A 21,244-nucleotide genomic window follows, 5' to 3' on the forward strand; every position below is an offset into this window, starting at 1 on the left:
AAGGAATGTTTTAGGGAAAGAAATGAGGAATAAAAGGTACTTATTCTAAATGAGTAAATGAGATAAGAGGCACACACACATAAACATATATGTAGAGTTTGGTATAGAAATCTATTTCTCTTAATGGGGAAAACAGGCAGGGAAATGAAAAGGGGATGTGGTTGAAACTTGGAAAGGGAATAGTCACAAGCAACTTTAGAGGGATTGATTATAGAGTGATGAATAAAAATTGCCATTGTTGATTACATTCCTTTTATCCCCCCCTCAACTTTTGAAAAGAGAAAGCCTGGAGGAAAATAGGAAAAAGTACATTAAGTATGGGGGGATGAGCAGGGAAAATACCCAGAATTAGGAGATGGAATGTCTTGTTTGTGGAATAGCAAGGAAGTTAAAGTTAACTGGGGGTGAGTAAAATGTAAGAAAACTAGAAAGGTAGGAGGGGGACAGTTTATGAAAGACTTTGAATGCCACAAAGAGTATATTTGATTGAAAGAGTGATATGGAGTCACTTAAATTTATTGAGTAGGAGTAGGAGAGTGACATGGTTAAACCTGTGCTTTCCAAAGATCACTTTGAAAGCTGAGTGGAAGATGAACTAGACCAATTAAAGAGGTACTCCAATATTCCATTTGTGAGATGATGGGCAGTGGTAATATCAGAAGAGAGGAATCATGTATAAGTGATGTTATAAAAGAATGATGGACACAGCGTGGCAACAGAATAGCTATGGGGAGGCGTAAGAGATAGCAAAGAGTTAAGGATAGGTTGTGAGTCTGGGTGACTGGAAAGAGGGTAGAACCTTTGATAGTAATAGAGAAGTTCAGAAGAAGGAAGGTTTCTGGGGAAAAGATAATAAATTCAGTTTTGGACATGTTGAGTTTGAGATATGGGTACATACAATTTGAAATGTTCATTAGAGTGTTAGAGATATGAGTTTGGAAGTCAGTAGAGAGGTTGGGGTAGATAAATAGATTTGAGAATCATCATTAGAGTGATAATATCTGAATTCATGGAGCTGAAGATAATTAAGTGACCACTGAGGGGCACTCATGGCCAACAGGCATGACCTGCACAACGATTCAGCAAAGGATGAATGAGTGGTCAGGTATGTTGGAGAACCAGGAGATTAGTGCCATGAAAAAATGAAAGAGACTAAGTATCAAGGAGATGAATGACAGTTCCAAAGGTTGAATAGAGGTCAAGAAAAATGAGGATTGGGAAAAGGTCATAAGATGGAGAAATTAAGAGGTCACTGGTACCATTTAGGGAGAGAAGTTTGAGTTGAATGGTAAGGTCAGAAACTGAAAAAGGAATGAAGTGTCTGTCTCCTATATCTGATGGTTGGGCTAGTCCAGCACTGAGAGTTGGCAGGGCAAGATTGGTGAAAGGGTAAGGGGGGAAAGGGATTCAAGAGAGGAAGTGAAGAGTTGAATTGATTTACTAAAGGAATAAATGGGAAAGGAGTGAGGCCAGTGAAGAAATAAAGGCCTAGGAAAGACCTGAGGGCTAATGGATTGGAGGTCACAGTGAAGATAAGACAGAGATAAATGGAACTATAAAAATTGTGATCGTATAAAGGAATTTCAGAGTTTATAAACATGGAAATAGAATACTTACGGCAAAATCAAGGCTATGACTATCTTTTGTCTACTTGTGATGCTGTATAAGAGTTGGTCATGAGAAATTAACAAGGTGAGAAACTGGGAGGTTAGGGCATTTGACAATAGTATGTATATTGAAATCCTCTAGTATGAGGGGAAGGAAAGAAAGACTATGAGCTGGATACTGAACTCATTGAAGAGAGAAGCAAAGTGTTTTAGAGGTCAAATAGACAATAGTTATCAGAATTTGATTTAATGGGAGATATAGATGGAGTCAGCTTCAAAAAGGGAGAGATTATTGAACAAAGGAGGTAGAGAGAGACCCTGGAAGTTGCAGTGGTGAACAAGATGTACCTAGGATGACCTTACCTTGCTTGGCTAAATAGACAAGGAAATGAGAGAAGGTGAAACCAGTGTTGGGAAGAGTGGTAAGAAAACTGTGTCATCAAGCAAAAGCTAGTCTCAGTGGCAATCAGAAGATTAAAGGACTAGATTTAAGATGAAACAAATATGTTAGCCAATGGATGTGTATTTCAGAGTGCACAGTGGAAGGGGTGGGTAGATTACAGTGGGACATTGTGGGCTTTGTGTTGAGGAGTCTAAAAATGAGGGCAGGCAGCAGATGATGAAGAATGGAGTTTGTATAATGACAACTGAAGAGTTAGAATCACTGGGATGGGCAATGCATAACAAGATGGAAATTTGTTAATCACTGAGGAATGTGTTCAGGAGGATTTTCAGCATCACTAGAGGTATGGCCTAAGGGTGGTGTTCTCTCAAGATATTCGACAGCTCAGGAGAGAACAGTGGTGAGGGCTGATGGAATAGTGTCTGTATCCTATATCTTCAGGTAGAACAAGCTTGGGGATAAGTGGAGGCAGAGGAAAGAATGTTGTCTCTTTGTCCTGTGTTTGCAGGAAGGTATGATTAAAAAGAAAGTAGATTCTCTTGCAAGTTGGGAAAAGGTCAATACAGGAGATTGGTACCCAATGGAGTGGAGTCTTTCTGATTCTTACAAGAGGAAAGAGACCAGATCAGGAGACCTTTGAGGGTGAAATGGTATCTCTTCAACCTCCTAACATTTCTCAATATGTCCCATTATCATCATTCACACAGTGGCCACCTTCTCTAGGTCCTCATCACTTCACACTTGGTCTATTGCAAAAACTTCCTGTTGCTTAACTTCAAGTCTCTCCTCACTCCAATCTAGCCTCCATTCAGCTTTCAGAGGGATTTTGTTAAAGTTCCTGTCTGACCAGAAAGGGATTATTCTTCTACTCAGGAAACTCCAGTTTCCTATTACCTCCAGAATCAAACATAAAGTCTTCTTTGGCTTTCACAGTCCTTTACAACTTTCCCCCTTTCTGTCTTCCCAGTGTTCTCTGGAGAGTGAATTTGTTCCCTTTCACAAATTATTGGCCACCTTAATTTCATTAGCTAATTAGAAACTTTAGCGATAAATTCATCCAATTTCCTCATTTTATAGAAAAAGAAATTACAGTCCAGAGAAGTTCAATGACTTGACCACTCAGCTAATAATTAGCAAAGAATGAATTTGAACTCACATCTTTCTACCTCAAAATCCAAGGCCTTTTCCCACCATTCCATGATCCAGGTCACAGCTTCCCCATATATACTATGAGAAGCTTGTATTGATAATTTCTAAAGTCCCTTCTAACTCTAAACCATAAAATTTAAAAATTCTATAATTATGGCTTGTTTCTTATAGAGGGAATGGCTAAGATTTCTGCCTTTATGAATAAATCCCATTCAAGCAATCCTGGAATAACAGCAAAGATCACCATAAGAGGTAAAGTATCTCTTCTTCAGATTTGTTTTGTTTTGATTGATCTTGTTGAGATGAATCTCTGAGGTCCTAAACATCTCTGGACCTCCATTATTCTATGTAAACTGAAGTGAGCACAAGACTTTTGCACATTTTGAAAAAGATACTCTCTTTAAATCACTGAGTAAAGTCTCAAAACCTTAGTTGTAGTTCCAAGTTCCTATGCATTGATGGGATTAATTGTGGCCCAAGGGAACATCTTTGTGTTTTTATTTTTTGGAAACATGAACAACTGAAACATGAAGAAGTATTTTTCAATGGGATTTAAATTCATTTTTCTCAACTCCAAATTCAGGTCTCTTTCTATTAGATCATCACAGCTACTTATTTATATCTGTTATTTTCCTAACTCACCTGATGAACATGGAATGCATGGGGAAAAAGAGTAAGATGGGCATCACCAGGAAGGAGATAGAAACAGATTCATCCATCAAATAGAGTATTCACTGGATGATCTCTTAGAATCAGATCTTTTGAAAACCGAGGTCCTGTGTTTCTATGGAGTAGGGATCTATATAAATAAAAATGCTCACCTTTAAAAAATATATAATTCACAAGCACCATTATCGTGTTCTGATTGAAATCTTGAAGAAATTCTCTTATTTTCCCATAGGTTTGGTTCTCTATGTATTTGTTAATATCTCTCCTTGTCGAGAAAAAATTAGTAAAGTTGAAGGTAAAAGTTGTGGTTTTATCCCACTCTTTGATGCTATGCCATTCATGAAGTAGTTTTAGGTGCTTATCCAGGATCATGAAACTTCCTACCTTCAGTTCATGTTTTTTGCTGTTCAAGTTTAGCTTATAGATGAGATGCTGGAAACCCTTGTAGATCTCAGATTCAGGTATCTCTGTGAGGTTGAAGCCCAACCCTTCTAGGATCTGAGTTCGAACCTTAGCTTGTGTCCTAAGGGACAACATGGCCAGAGCCATGGAGATGCTTACAGGGGAGAAAAAAATGTTCTCATTTGGGGCTTCAGAAGTTAATTCCTTGTATAAGTGTAGGGCAAAAATGGTATTACCATTGGAGATTTTATGGCATGGCAGGTATGTTTCTGATTGTCTTTCATCTTGTAAGTAGATCCCAGTCTCATTATTTCCCTCACAGTCAATATGAGGCTGACAGTGAATAACAGCCACGAGCCCAGCTACCAGCATCCACATACAAACAGGCTCCATCTCCAAGGGGTGTCGTTCTGAAAATAATGGAGAGTGGTCATGTCAAATATGCCTTATTATAAAACTTTCAGTGACTCCCCCTCACCTACACAATGAAATCCAAACATCTACTATGCAAGATCCTCCACAGTTGGGCTGCACCAACTTTCCAACCTTATTTTCTGTCTTTTCCTTAGTATGATCTCAGTTTGATCTTTATCTTCTTTATTTTTATTTATTTAAGGCAATGGGGTTAATTGGTGTGATCTTACCAAACTCATCTATTCAATCTCCTCATCATACCTTGCATATTTCCCCATTCTTGAGGCTTAGCTCATCCTGTTTTTCACATTTGAAATGCTCTCCTTCCTCCCTTCCTCCTAGCTAAAGAAAGTCTTTCTATCCTTAAAGGCCCAGACCTAATTCTTGCCTCACAAACCTTCCATGATCACCCTATCCAACAATGTTCTCTCACTCTAGTCAAAACTAGCTAAATTATAGCTTTTGTTGATACCACTCAAATGTCCTTACCTAGCTTGTGTTGGTCTCAATTGGAGTCATTGAATATGCCTGTTCTCTAATTAGGAGGGTCCTTTTAGGACCCTATTAGCATCCATGAAACCTTTGGCAATCAGATTCCCTCTCTGTGCTCCAATTACCTTATCTGTAAAGTGGGTACTCTTTCTTTCCTTACTCCACACTTTTCAGTTTTTCTTTATGTATTGTCTTCTCCCTCTTAGAATACAAAAATCCTTGAAAGTAGAGACTGTCTTGTTGTTTTAGTCATCTCAGTTATGTTTGATTCTTTGTGACCCCATTTAGAGTTTTTTTGACCAAAATACTGGAATAGCTTATCATTTCCTTGTCCAAAAAATTTTACAGATGAGGAAACTGAGACTAGAGTTAAATGTTTTGTCTAGGGTCTCACAGCTAGTTAATGTTTGAAATTAACTTTGAACTCAGAAAGATGAATCTTCCTCTTCTTGCTCTTCCTCTTCCTCCTCCTCCTCCTTTCTTCTTCTTCTTCTTCTTCTTCTTCTTCTTCTTCTTCTTCTTCTTCTTCTTCTCACAGCTAGTTAATGTCTGAGACTAACTTTGAACTCAGAAAGATGAATCTTCTTCTTCCTTTCTTTTCTCTTCTTTTTGTTTCTTTCTTTTTCTCCTCTTACTCCTCCTTCTTTTTCTCTCCTCATAGGATAATTGTGAAGAAAATTCTCCAGAAATGCTTACAGATAGTATTTTTTTTTGTTTGTTATTTTTAGGTTTTTGCAAGGCAAATGGGGTTAAGTGGCTTGCCCAAGGCCACACAGCTAGGTAATTATTAAGTGTCTGAGACCAGATTTGAACCTAGGTACTCCTGACTCCAAGGCCGGTGCTTTATCCACTATGCCATCTAACTGCCCCTACAGATAGGATCTTATGATAGCACCCATGTACCCTCCACTCTTCATCGAGTGCCTGAATTGCTAATTAATTTATGCACTTATAAAATGAGGCAGTGCCTAGTTCTTTGGGTTATCATTGGGAAAGACCATGATGGCAGTGAAGAAGTGAGGCAGCAATCTTATTTTAGTAAGGCTCATGCAAATGGCACAGCAAAATGGTGCAAAAGGGAGGGGAGATACAGAGGCAAATGATATGAGGGACAGGATGGGATGGAGGAGGAAGGCAGGCAGCATGGTCAGAAAGTAGGGAGTAACAGTGAGTAACTCATGTAACTATGGATTAAAGTTGGGAGTACTCAGCAGCATGGACCCAGATGGAGATAGTAGAGTGCTAGGGCAGGGCAGGAGTTTGGAAAGACAACACTTCTAGCTAGCTACCTTGGAAGCTGACCCTATAGGTTTTGCTAGATCCTGGGATTTGGTAGATCCTGGGTTCTAGCTGGTTCCTTGGCCCTGCCCCTGCAAGACTTCTAGATAGGATTGGAGCTTTCAGAATTGCTGGGTGGGGGAGTGGAAATTTAGTGGCCAAAAAAAGCCAGTAGAATTTTTGATTGTTTTGAGACATAGACTCTAGGACTGGGGGCAGAGATTGTTTTTGATTCTTTTTGTATCCCCAGTGCTTAGCAAGTATCAGGAAATATAATAGGTGCTTAATACATTTTTATTGATTCATTAATTTACTGACAGTCCTCTCCCCTGATCAGATCATTTATAGATTATTGTTTTCAGTGTTGGGTGCTACTTTTTCTTCTATATAAGCTGATATGCTGGCAGTATTACTATGAAGCCTTACATATGACATGACAACACATGTGTGAATGTATATCTAACCAGCATGTGTTTTTGCTACTTACAAGGTCAAATGAGATAATTTTAAAGTTCATAGCATAGTACACAGAGTAAGTGTTGGTTGACTGGTTCTTGTTTTTCATTATGAAAGAAGACCAAAATGACATAATTATATTTGAGACAAATACTGTGTGTCCAGTTGGCTGATCAGACCAATACAAGTTCAGATTGCTCTACCATAGGATGGGCACGAATAGTCCATGTGAACACCTGGGGTAGGTACTCTAAAATTATGAATGTCATGTTTCCTTTGAGCTGCTTCAATTTTGCCTTCTTCATAGAGTGCAGCACCCTCACTGATGAGGGCATGCCATGCTGGGTGGTCCTGTGCCAGTGCCTCCCATGCTGTTCAATCAATTCTAAAGTTCTTCAGTGAGACCTTCAGGGTGTTTTGGTATCTCTTCTTCTTCTTACCCCTTGTGAGCATTTGCCCTGTGTGTGTTCTCCATAAAATAGTTTTTTAAGCAAATGCAAATTCTAACAACAGGTCCAGTCCATCATGGTTGCACTCTCTGTAGTAATGTCAGAATGCTAGGTGGTTTAGCTCAAGATAAGATCTCAGTGTCTGGTATCTTCTGTTAGGCAATCTTCAGAAACTTCCTAAGACAATTTAAATGGAAGAAATTCAGTTTCCTGACATGGTGCTGGTAGACTGTCCAGGTATCACAGGTGTGTAGTAATGAGTTCAGCACAATGACTCTGTAGACCTTCAGTTTGGTAGTCAATCTAATGCCTCTTCTCTCCCACACTGTCTTTCAGACTTTCAGAGTCTCCCAAAAACTGAGCTAGCTCTGCCAATGCATGTGTCAATCTCATTGCCAATGTGTTCCTTCTTGTAAAGGACACTGCCAAGGTAAATGAACTTGTCCACAGAATTTAAAACTTCTTCATTTGTTATAATCAATGGTTCCACATATGGATGATGTGTTGGTTGATGGAGCACCCGTGTTTTCTTGGTGTTAATTGTTAGATCAAAATTAGCTTAAGCAGCAGATAATCAATCTATACTTTATTGCATCTCAGCTTCAGAGGCTACATTGAGTGCACAATCATCTGTAAATCATTTGTAAAAGAGATCATGCACCAATACTCCCTCTGCTTTGGTCTTGGCTTGTAGCCTTTTCAAGTTGAAGATTTTTCCATCAGTCTAGTAGCTGACCTTGAGGCCATGTTCATCTTCAGTGAAGGTTGAAAATATTATGCTAAAATATGGGAGCAAGGGCACATCCTTGTTTCACTCCATTGGTGACTGGGAAATCTCCAAAACATCATCCACTATCCAGAACTCAGGCATGTATGGCATCATGAAATTGACATACAATACTGATGAACTTCTCTAGGCAACAAATTTTAAACATAATTTTCCATAAATTCTCATGACTGACAGTATCAAAGTTGTATACAGACCTGTGCTCTCTTCCTGGAATTTTTTCCTGGTTTTAGGGCAGCAAGCACCATATTGACTATTCCTCAACTCTTTCTGAAGTCATTCTGCCTCTCAGGGAAGTGACCATTTTCCAGATGAAGGATCAATCTATTGAGAAGGACTCTGGAAAGAATCTAACCAAAAATGACTAAAAGAGAAATAGCCCCTGTGATTGTCACAAGATAATCTATTCCCTTTACCTTTATAGAGATGGACAATGGAGGCATCCTTGAATTCTTGGGGATAACCTCTTCATGCCATTATAACATTAGTCTGTTTTGGATGAGCAAAGGACCTCCCCACCTTGTAGATCTCAACACCAGGTGCGTTGCCACTTGAAAGGAACCTAAAGACATTCAAAACCTGTTCTTCAGTTGGAACTTCAGCTAGGGACTAATTGACTTCAACTTGAGGCAAAAAAGTCAATGATGTCTGCATTGATTGATGTTGGTCTGTTAAGAACACAATGGAAGTGTTCAACCCATCTCTCTAGGATTATGTCCCTATCTTTAATCAATGTGGATCTATCAGCACTGAGTAGTTGAGATTCACTATATGTCTTTGGCCCATAAATAGTTTCAGGGCACCATTCAGGGTGCATCCAGGAAATTTCATTGAATTTATGTAAATTAAAAGCAGTGTTTGTGATGAGAAGGACATAATGTGCAAGTCTTCAGTAGTAGGCAATCATTGCTGTTTTTTCCAGCTCAATTCCTCCCAAGAATTCCCTGCCATGTCTGGTAATCTGAATCCACTCTATTAATAAAATCACCCAGAATTATGAACTTGTCCTCTTTTGATACATTGATGATATGTGTCTCCAGGTCTTCATAAAATTTTTCTTTAACTTCATCAGTGTTTGTCAGGGTGGGAGCATAGATTTTGATGATGGTGGCATGGTATTTTCCTGGAAGTGACAATATCATTGTCATGAGTCTGTTGTTCACTCCTTTTGGTAGGCATTCAAGAATGTCGACTAGATTAGTTTTGATTGCAAAACCTACACTGGCTTCATGCTGTCCCCCTTCACTGTGGCCTCTCCAGAAAAACGTGTATCCAGCTTTGACTTCAGTAAGCTGGCCTTCATTGCTAGCCTTGTTTCACTCAGTGCTGCTATTTGGATATGTTCATCTTTCAAGTCTATTGAATCTTGAGTTGTTTATGAGTGTGTGCACATTCCATGTGCACCAATGCAATGGTGAGTGATTTGAAGAAGTTTGTGTAGACTTCTTGTGTTGCAATCAGGGTTGGGTAAGCAGACAAGTTTTAGGGCATCTTTTTTTTAACCCTTTCTCACATCAATAAGTGAGCAGTGTGATCCTTAAAAGGGCTATTCAGTCACCTAGGGGGCTGCTGAAACTCACTGCTACTTACAGTGGGGAATCAAACTTATGGCCTGGGCTGCCTGTGTGCATGATTGTGATTACATCTCTCAGTGTATCTGCACCTGCTGCTTCGCCACTTGCCTGTCACTATAGGACTTTGAGGAATGATTATGAGAGATGTCTTTTGTTGTATGTATAAATTGGATTTAAGTGAGGTAGAGTTGCATGGAATCATCCACCTCACTCTCTCCTCTAAAGTTATTATGATCCAGTATAATATAACAGAGTCAAGACAGCTGGTGATGTGTCTTTTTTTAAAGATTTTTTTTATTTTGAGTTTTACAATTTTCCCCCTAATCTTACTTCCCTTCCCCCACCCCCCCCCCACAGAATTGAATTTGCCAGTTTTTACATTGTTTCCATGTAATACATTGATCCAAATTGAATGTGATGAGAGAGAAATCATATCCTTAAGGAAGAAACATAAAGTAAGAGATAGTAAGATCAGACAATAAGATTTTTTTTTCTAAATTAATGGTAATAGTCCTTGGTCTTTGTTCAAACTCCATAGTTCTTTCTATGCATACAGATGGTGTTCTACATTGCAGACAGCCCCAAATTGTCCCTGATTGTTGCACTGATGAAATGAGCAAGTCCATCAAGGTTGATCAGGTGATGTGTCTTTGATGTCTAACTAAGCTCTTAAGTGCTTTACAGCACTTGCTTCAGTTGGCTTTATGGACATTGGAAGGAATTGTTTTCTTCTGTCCATTCCACCAGTGGAAGATTTCATATGCTTGGAGTAGACACCCCCCAACTACTCACTGATGAGCTTGAGATTCCCTCAGTTACCCTTAACCTGCTGAAATAATTTACCAGGATATAGCTGCCCTACATGTTACAGTTTCTTGGAGCCAAAAGTGAGAGTTGTCAAAAGTGGAAAGCAGCCATGAGGAGGGCTCAGTAGCCCTCACACCAAGGTAGTAGTCTTCTTTGAACACATCATATACCCCATAGTAAGTGTTATATAAATTTTCACTACCTGCACCACTGCCATCCCCATCACCATTGTCACTGCCACTGCTACTGCCACCACTACCATCACCACTACAAAGTTTAGAGGTTTGGGTTAGAAAGAGAAAATGAAAGGAGAGGTCCTTATTCTTACTCTTCTTGACCCAACCCTCTCCTCTCTCAATCAGGGTATATGGGCTAGTCAAATTCTTTTCAGACAACAAGTTTCTCTTCTCATTAAGGGTCTCAACAGACATTTCTCCAAACTCTCCCCTCTTCCAAATTCCCTTATTACTATCCTTTCTATAACATAGACTTTCAATCTAGATATCATCCTCAGCTCCTTTCTCTCTCTCATTCCCCTAATCCAATCTATTGCCAAGTATTGTTAATTATACCATTACAGCATTTCTCATATATGTCCTTTTTCCAACTCTGATATTGCCACACCCTGGTTCTCATTACCTCACTCCTCTGCTATTGTAATAGTTTTCTGGTTGGTTTCCCTTTCTCAAGTCTTTCCCCATTCTGCTCTCTCCTCTACTCAATTGTTAAAATGATCTTCCTAAAATGCAAGTCTGACCAAGTCATTTCCCTCTCCCTCCCTACCCACCTATTTAAAGAACTCCAGTGGTTCCTTATTTCCTGGAAGAGTAAATAAAAAATTATACATTTGACTTTTAAATGACATTCATAATCTGCTTCTTTTTTTTACCTTTCCAATCACCTTGCTTGCCTCTACATATACTCTTCATTCCAATGACCCTGCCCTTTTGGCTATTCCTCACTTGCAACGTTCCATATCATTCCATATCATTTCCAAATCATTTCCTTCAATTAAAGTCTCACCTTCTACAAGAAATCTTTCTCAGCCCAATTAAAACATAGTGCTTTCTCTTTGAAATTATCTTCAGTCTGGGGCAGCTAGATGGTGTAGCAGATAGAGCACCAACCCTGGAGTCAGGAGTACCTGAGTTCAAATCCAGCCCCAGACACTTAATAATTACCTAGCTGTGTGACCTTGGGCAAGCCATGTAACCCCATTGCCTTGCAAAAAAAAAACTAAAAAAATATTTTTGTAAAATATATCAAATAGTAAGGAAAAGCAATATATTATTACAAGGAAAATATTACCAAGATAATATACATAGATTCTATGTCTAACCACTGGCCAGTGTGAATTAAAATGACAATTTAAACATAAATAAAGTCTATTTTTTGACAGTCATTTATGAGGAAAGATAAAAGTGATGTCTTCAAGTTTGCAAAGCACTTTAAATTTGACAGAACATTAGACTTTTTCTTCTTGGTCCCAGAGGACAAGAAGAGAAGTTATAGGGAGGAATTGCAGAGATAACAACTTTAGGCTCATTGTTAAGGAAACCTTCCTAAGAAATAGAGCTACTATTAATTGGAATGCTCTGCCTTAGGTGGGAACTATTCCTTCTTGGGGATCTTCAAGTGAAGACTGAATTACCTGTTGTTGGGAAGGTTAGAAAAAGAATTCTTGGTTAGGTGTGAGATGGACTAGAAGGAATCTGAAATCCCTATAAAATCTGAACCTGTGGTTCTTTGTTTCTGGCTCTATTTATCTAGCAATGTGGTTTTAGGTAAGTCAATTCATTTGTCTGGTCTTCTGTTTTTTGGTTTCTGAAATGAAGGAGTTGGATTCTTGCTTGAAGGTTCTTAAAACCACCAGCCTTGTGATGTTAGTGTTTCATGATAACATGGTTTATAAATCATAATAGGGAGCAGTATGATATAGTATAGTAGATAAAAGAGAGCCAGTATGACATAGTATAGTAGATAAAAGCTGACTTCAGAGTCAGAACGACTTGAGATTGATATTTCACCTCTGGCATAGACTGACCTTGTGACCCTGAATTACTCAACCTTTCAATATCTAAGACAATAAGTTGAAGAATCTGTGCAGTTATGCATTGATAAAAGTTTTCTTGCTGAGAAGCTGGCAATATTGACAAAAATCATCAACGCAGGAAAAAAGAAAAATTGATTTAAAGAATAGCTGGAAAAAGGCTCAAAGTGAAAAATGAAAATAGTAATTTTCTAACTATTTAATGATAAAAATAAAATTTACATTTCTTTGGTTGAAGTTTTATTTCATTTGACTCATTGCTCTTTGAAAAAAAATTTAGAAAAATGTCTAAAGAAAAGGGTTAACTCATTTAAAAATGCTTTGATGTGGCCAAATATTTAAGATAAATTCTTTGAGAACATAAGTACTGGATCTGGGATTTCACTGATATGGGGAATCCCCAAATAAGAAAAATCTCTTTATTAATTCTTGCAGGCACCTTCCCTGCAGCTTACAGTCTTAGAGAATCGTTTAGATTTCTGAGAGATTAAGTGACTTGTCAAGGGTCATACAACCATTATGAGACTAAGACAGGACTTTACACCATATTTTTGTGGCTCTGAAGTCAGTTCTCTATTCATTATTCAACACTGTTTTTCAAAACAATACCCTCCCCCCCCATTCTAACCCTTATTGTTACACGACTAAGTTTGGGTTAACCCTGCTTTCCAAGCTCTCAGATACTGTCTTAAAGGTAATAGACCATGGTGAGAGATATCTTCTTTTCAGATTGTTGGAAGAACTACAGTTCTACTTCAGGAGACTCCCAAACTCTACTCATCTGAGAAAGAGAAATCAATATAACATCACCCAGACATATTTATATAAGTCTTCCAAGGTATAGATGTACTTACAGAACAATTCCAAAGAGTCTGTCCAGGGCTTCACGTCTGCATTTTCTTCTACTTACTGAGAAAACAGTATTTGGAAATCAGAGTGAGCCCAGTCAATATTTGCTTGGTGATTTCCTGGAACTTGTTTTTAGTCAATGCTAACAACAAATAGAGAAATCTTTTCTAAAAAAACAAAGAAGTCTAAAAAAAACCAAGACCAAGCAAACATGCAAATAATGAACAAAAAACAGGAGTAACTCTTCCCTTTTTCCCCCCTATTCTTTTATATAGCAATATATGAGTAGCAGTATTCCAAAAGAACAAAATACAAATCCTCTTCAAATACGGTTCTCAGAACATTGTTATTCCAGGTTTGTTCTAGTTCATTCCTTCTAGAGAACTCAAAGGACCAGCTATAATTTGAACTAGTTCACAAGAATGTTCTGAAAACCTTTCAAATTTTTTTTTCCTTCTATCATTATAGTCATGGCATAAATTGTTCTCCTGATTCTGCTCATTCTGTATAAATTTATTTAAGTCTTTCTATGATTCTCTGATTCTGTCCCTTTCATCATTTTAATGGTACAATACTATTCCTTAATATTCATATACCATAATTTGTTTATAAAGTCCAATTGGTGGTAATCAGTAGTTTGCTATAACAAAAAGTGTTATTATTAACATTTTTGTTCATTTGGGCCCTTTCCCCCTGTCTTTGACTTCTTTGGAGTTTATGCCTGAGAGGGGGCATTGAGTGGATAAAGTGCCAGACCTAGAGTCAGGAAAACCTGAGTTTAAATCTAGCTTCAGACATTTATTAATTCTGTGATCATGGACACATGATCTGAATTTACCTCAGTTTCCTCATCTGTAAAATGAGCTGGAAAAGGAAATGGCAAACTGCTGCAACATCTTTGCCAAGGAAACCACAAAAGGGGTCACAAAGAACTTTGTTTGAAAAACAATTGAACAATTTTGAATCTAGAAAGCAAAATACTTTTTAGAACAATTAGACTAATTTCCAGCTCCACTAACATTGAATTAGTGTGCCTGTCTTCCAATAGACATTACAACAATTGTTTTTATTTTGGGGGGTCATGTTACCTATTTAATAAATGTGATGTAGAACTCGGTTTTTTTATTTTTTGAGTTTTTTTAACCTACATTTTTTATTGTTAGTTTTTATATAGTTGTTGATACTTCCTTTTAAAAATGTGTATTCATCTTTTATCAATTTACCTAATGGATCCTTTTCTTAAATATTCAGATCAATTCCCCATATATTTTGGATAGCTGACCTTTGCCAGATAAATTTGTGGATTTTTCCTCTGTAAATTTTTTTCTTGTTAATACTAATTATGTTACTCTTGTTCTTTTTAATCTAATTAAAATTGCTTTATTTTTTTATGGTCACATCTGTTCCTGGTTAAAAAAATTCTACCCTTATTTGTAATTATAAAAAGATATCCTTTCCCCCTTTAGGATGTTTATGATATGACCTTTCATGTTTAGGTACTGTAGATATTTGGGACTCATTGTGGTTTATGGTATGAGACATTTAATTTCTTTCTAGACTGTTTTCTAATTTTTCTAGCAGTGAGAAGTGGTGAATCCTTAATCTACTAGTCAGTGAGTGTCCTTGACCTTATTGAACACTATGGTGCTATGTTTACTTACTGCTGGGTCTTGTTTACTTAATTTGTTTAATTGGTTAACTTTTTATTTTTTAAGCATTAAGTAACAGTTTTCATGATTTGATGATTTTTGCTAATGTAGTTTGAGAACTGGTACTACTATACTATCTTTCTGCCAACTTTTCTTCATGTTTTTCCTAGGGATTTTTGACCTTTTCTTCCCCTAGATAAATTTTATTATTTAAGCGGGTTACAAAAAGTAATTAGCCTAATACTCTGAGATGACTCTACCCAGAGTTCAACTTCTCTAGGGATGTTGATAATCTACCTGCACTTATTACTCAGTGATTAACAGACTCCTAAAAGACCTCCTAAATATCACCATTCAAACCTCATTCTCTACCTCCTACTTTCCCCTTTCTTATTCTTATTCCTTTCAACCCCAATTCTCCTATTGTCCCACTCTAAAGCTACCAGCACTTTCTACTGTGCTCTATGAAATGATTGCTGCATATGTAATAAACCTGCTTTCATCTTAAATCATCCCCTTTCCCTTCTTTCCATATTCTGGCTCCCATTGAGATGTGATTCCTTCCTAATGGCACAGCTTTCCTAGCCACTCTTTCCAGCATTGGTTACACTGTCACCCATTCTCTAGATTCACTGATCCTGGTGGGAGGGAGCTGGACTACTCCTTCCCCAACACTGCCACATTCAGACTTCTACCTCTTCTCCTTTCAGGTTAAATGCATGCCACTCCATCAAAATTCTGGTGGCTGTTGTCTAATGGTCACCAGGACACTCTTCCTTCACCAAGTCCTGGGCATGATTTACAGACTTTTTCTTCTTTCCAACTGTTGTCTCTATACTAAAGGTCATATTAATTTGATCTCAAACACCCGTACCTCCCCAAATGTTAATCTACTTTTTTCCCATGACCTATTTCATCTAACCTCAGCTACAAGCAGAGAGATGGTTATATGAGTCACAGACACATCATTTTTATACTCATGAACTTTGAAATTCCTTATCTGAAATAATCTGCTGTCTTTGCATCTTTTTCTCTTTCTGTTCTTCAACTTCAATGTGAACTTCCAATTCTTCACCCCCTCAGTTCTTTCTAAGTTTATCACTCTGCCTTGGCTATGCTCTCCTTTCTCCTTGATCCCTTGGTGAACTGAGTCAATTCTACACAATCTTTGCTCAGATCCCTTGTCCCAATCTTTGCTAGCTAACCCTCAGCCTTGGATTATATGTAACCATTTTCTGTCTTCACTCATTCTATTGAACAAAGCAAGAGAAAATTTCAGAACCAAGCTGACTGGAATGCACTATGAATTTATGTTACCCTATTTCAACTGGGCCTTCACTTCAGTTAGATAATTTGTTTTCACATCCCTAATTGACTCACTGGCAATTAGGTGATGAAGTGGATAGAATGCTAGGCCTGGAGTTAGGAAGACTCATTTTTCTAAGTTCCAATTTGACCTCTGACACTTATTAGCTATGTGATTCTGAGAAAGTCACTTTGCCCTGCTCGCCTCAGTTTTCTCATTTATAAAATGAGCTGGAAAAGGAAATGGCAAACCATTCTAGGATCTTTGCCAAGAAAAACCTAAATGGGGTCACAGATACCTGAAAATGACTGAACAACAACAGCAAAAATTGACTTATCATCCTATTCATCCACAGTGGCTTTTCCAAAACTTTTCATTCTTCTTTAAACTTTGAATGATTTCCCCTTCCTCCACCCTCTCAGTTGAGAATCTGGCTTTATATCTCACTTAAAAATTGAGATTATTCACACAAGAATTCTCTCTTTTCCCTAATTTCTAATCTAATATCACTCAGATACCTTTCTCTTATGCTCTCCTTCATCTCCATCTCATAGGAAGAGGTGGTCCTTCTTGCCAAAGTAAATGCTTCACATGAATAATTGATCCCTTTCCAGCCTGCTTTCTCTAGCAGATTTTCTCTCTATTATCCCTAATGTCTCACTTATATTCAATCTCTCCCTATTTACTGGTTGTTCTCCTATTTCTTATAAACATACCTGTCTTTCTCAATTTAAAAAATTACCATCACTTCATCCATCCAGTCCTACTAGCTATTATTCTGTTTCTTCTACTTTTTGTGGCTAAACTCCTTGAGAAGGCTGTCTCTAATCAATGTTAATACTTCCTTATCACTTTCTTCTTAACTCTCTAATTTGGCTTTTGACCTCATCATTCAACAGATTCTGATCTTACCAAAATTACTAATGAGTTTTTAATTCTCAATTCTAATGGCCTTATAAAAATCTTTATTCTTCTTGACCCCTCTTCAGCCTTTGACATTGTTTATAACCCTCTTCTCCTTTATACTTTCTTCTATCTAGATTTCTGTGATACCACTTTATCCTAGTTCTCTTTCAGCCTAACTTCTCCTCAGTTTCCTTTGCTAGATCTTTGTTGGGGTCATATTCATTAATAAAGAGTGTCCCTTAAGACTTTGTCCTGATCCTCTTTTCTTCTATCTATGTACTATTTTCCTTATCAATCACATCACATCCCATGGATTCAGTTCTCATCTCTAGGCAGACAATTCTCAGATTTACTTATCTAGCTCCAAACTCTTTCCCTCTCTTCAAATTAGCATCTCTAACTGCCTATTGGATATCTTGAAAATTCCATAGACATCTTAAACTAAACACACACAAAACTGCCATTGCCTTTCCCTTCAAGTCCACCATTGTTCCAAACTCCCCTATTTCTATTGAGACCATTATTCTAGTTAGCCAGGCTTACACCCAAGGTATAATTCTTGGCTCCTCACTCTTTTTCATTCCTCTCCCCACCCCATATCCAATTTCTATCTCCATCCTTGTATAGGACTTCATCATCTCATACATAAATTTCTGCATTGATCTTCTGACTGGTCTCCCTGTTTCAATTCTCTCCTCACTCCTGTCCATTCTTCCTTCTGCTGTCAAAATGAGTTCTTTATAGCACAGGTGTCTCCCTATTTAATAAATTTTAGTGACTTTTGGTGACCTCCAGTATCAGATTAAAACCATCTGTTTGACATTCAGAATCCTTATAACCTGACTTATTTATACCTTGCAAGTCTTTTAACATCCTACTCACCTATATTATCTCTGTGATCAAGTGACATTGAACTCTTGGCTGTTCCTTAAATAAGATGCTCAAGTCTCCTAATTCCAGCCATTATTTTTGCAAGGCTATGGGGTTAAGTGGCTTGCCCAAGGTCACACAGCTAAGTAATTATTAAGTGTCTGAGGCTGGATTTGAACTCAGGTCCTTCTGACTCCAGGGCTGGACTCTGTCTACTGTGCCAGCAACTGCCCTTGCCAGCCATTTTCTTAATGCTCTTTCTGCTCATCTCTGCCTCCTGAGACTATGGTTTCCTTAAAATCCTAGCTAAAATCCTTCCTTCTTCAAGAAGTTTATCCCAATGCCCCTTAATTCCAGTGCCTTATCTTTTTGATTCTCACTAATTTATCTTGCCTATTCTTTGTTTATACATAGTTGTTTGCATATTGTCTTTCCCTTAAGACTGTGATCTTCTTGAGAGCAAGGTCTGTCTTTTGTTTCTTAGCACCGTGCTAAACATAGTAAGTGCTTAATAAAACTCATTGACTGAGTGTCTGAAAGTAATCATTTTCTGTATCTACTGTTATAATCATGAGATTTTAAAATATGTTCTATTATATACAGAGTTCCTATAGTTTTATTGATGCTCCTCTTTCTTTTAATTTTTTTTTGGTATCAATATTTCTACCATCAACTTTTCCCACCACATCCCTCCCCTTCAAAAGAAGTTCTTCCTTATAACAATAATATTGGAGAGGGGGCAGCTAGGTGATACAGTGGAGAGAGCACTAGCCCTGGAATCAGGAGGATCTGAGTTCAAATAGGGCCTCAGACATTTAATAATTACTTAACTGTGTGACCTTGGGCAAGTCACTTAACCCCATTGCCTGCCAAAAAACCCCCAATAGTATTCAATCAAAACAAATATATTTATTGTATTCCTAGTTTATAGGTTTTAAGCCAAGAAGAAGCAAGCATTCTTTCATTTCAATCTTTTATAGTCATAATGGGTATTTTTATCAAAACTTTTAAGTCTTTCAAAATTATTTTCTTTTACATTATTGTAGTGATATAAATTATTCTCCATGTTCTTCTAACTTCACTCTGCATAAATTCATAAGTGTATTCTTAGATCTCTCTGAATTGGTTCCTTCTATAATTTAATATTGCTCAATATTACTTTGTTATGTTTAAATATCACAATTTGTTCAGTTGTTCCCCAATTAATAATAATAATAATGATAATAAACTGTTTCTAGTTCTTCACTACAACAAAAAAGTGTTATAAATATTTTGATTAACATGGGCTAATTTCTCTCTATCTTTAATATCTTTGATTTAATGTAGTTCCAAAATTCTTTCAGTACTTGCACCAGGGTATTAGTGTGACAGTTCTTCCATAACTCCTCAATAATTGCCATTTTTCATAATTGTCAATCTCATAGGGTTAGTTAGAACCATAGAGAAATTTTCATTTCTCTTTTATTAGTGATTTGAATAATTTTAAAAATCTAGGTTTTGATGACTTTTATATCTTCATTTGAGAAATATCTATTGATATTTGAATAAATTTCTATCAAAAAATTTTAGCTATCAGATTTTTATATAGATAAATTTGTCTGAAGTATTTTTTCACTATTAACTATTTCCTTTCTAATTTGATTTTGTTTGTGGAAAAGCTTTTTTTACACTATGCAATTAAAATTGTTCATTTTATCTTTTATGATCATTACTATTTCTTCTTTGATAGATCACATCTATCCCTTCTCTGTTAATTTGTTGTTTAATTAAATGACCTTTTTGCATCTATTGAGATGATGATGCTGTTTTGGATGTTTTGGTTTTTAATATTATTATGTTGATTGTTTTCCTAATGTTGAGCAATCTTTGCATAAATTCCAGTTGATTGTAATGATTGTTTTGCTTAAAGATTTTATTTATTTTTGAGTTTTACAATTTTTCCCCTAATCTTACTTCCATCCCCCCAATCCCCACAGAAGGCAGTTTACCAGTCTTTACATTGTTTCCATGATATATACATTGATTCAAGTAATGATTGTTTTGGCTAGATCATTGTGATCTTATGAGATTTTGTTTAAAATTTTAGAAACATTAATATTAATGATTTTGGTCTATAATTTTCCTCTTGAATTTAATTTTTCATGGTTTAGGTATTAGGACTATACCTTTCTGATAAAAGAATTCTGGTAGGGTCTTCTTTTTTAATTTTTTGAGAATAATTTGTGAAGTATGAATACTATTTGTTTTTTAGAATTTTTATAGAATCCTCCTTGAATCCATCAGGATCAGACACCTTTTTGCTATGGTGGATTTTTGTAACAAGATCAACTTTTTTTTTTAAAAATTGAGTTATTTCCAATAATTTATGTGGTTTTCTCATAGTTTGGTATTCTATTTCATTTGTGTTCTCAGTTTTGTTAGCATATAATTGCACAAAATGTTTTCTAGTTGTACTTTCATTTCGTCTGGTTTTGCTGTGAATTTACCTTGCTTTTTATATTTATTAATTTTATTTTCTTTCATATTTAATCAGATTAACTAAAGACATACCAATTTCATAGTCTTCTCAAAAATAGCTTTTAATTTTATATATCATTTCTTTTTATTGTTTTCAATTTGTTTCTCCTTTTAAAAATTCTCTATATAGCATCAACTCTCAGAGACTATATCTGATGCAAGATCATACTCTCCCTTCGTAGAACATCATGCTTCACCAAGAGAAGAAATTTCATCAGCAGAACCCTTCCACTGCCAAAGCAAGGTCTCTCTTATATTCAATCTTCCCCCCCACTCCCTTTTATCAATTTTTCCTGTAGGTTCTTTTCTTCCTGAGAAATGACAGGCATAACCATTGCTTCATTGCTAGCCCTCAATTTGATCCTGGCATATTACATACTTCCTCTATCTCTCTGCTGCCCACTTCCCACCCCCATGACCCTTCCATTTTTTAATGTAGACCCCACATTTGTTCCTTTAGGATTCCTTAGTTTAAGGTTTAATTATGAAGGTAAAAAACTCACTTTTCATTTTGACAGGATACAATTACTTGATTATCACTCAGTTTTTCTAGTTGTTCAATCTTGTTTATATTTCTAGTTTTTCTTGTCTGTTATTGTTTTCCTCAATT

The 21,244-nt window shown here is 36.8% G+C and overlaps 1 protein-coding gene across 1 annotated transcript in view; it reads right to left on the minus strand.

Moving 5' to 3' along the window:
- Positions 1–21,244, minus strand: part of LOC141504206 (uncharacterized) — a 47,990-nt gene that overhangs the window by 9,569 nt on the left and 17,177 nt on the right. Inside the window, exons 6-8 of the mRNA XM_074209055.1 lie at positions 15,958–15,962; positions 10,690–10,754; positions 3,981–4,640 (exon numbers count right to left, since the gene is read on the minus strand). Of these exons, the coding sequence (XP_074065156.1) occupies positions 3,981–4,640; positions 10,690–10,754; positions 15,958–15,962 (730 nt within the window). The remainder of the gene's footprint in view (positions 1–3,980; positions 4,641–10,689; positions 10,755–15,957; positions 15,963–21,244) is intronic.

This window comes from Macrotis lagotis, chromosome 1, assembly GCF_037893015.1.
Source record: "Macrotis lagotis isolate mMagLag1 chromosome 1, bilby.v1.9.chrom.fasta, whole genome shotgun sequence".
NCBI lineage: Eukaryota > Metazoa > Chordata > Mammalia > Peramelemorphia > Peramelidae > Macrotis > Macrotis lagotis.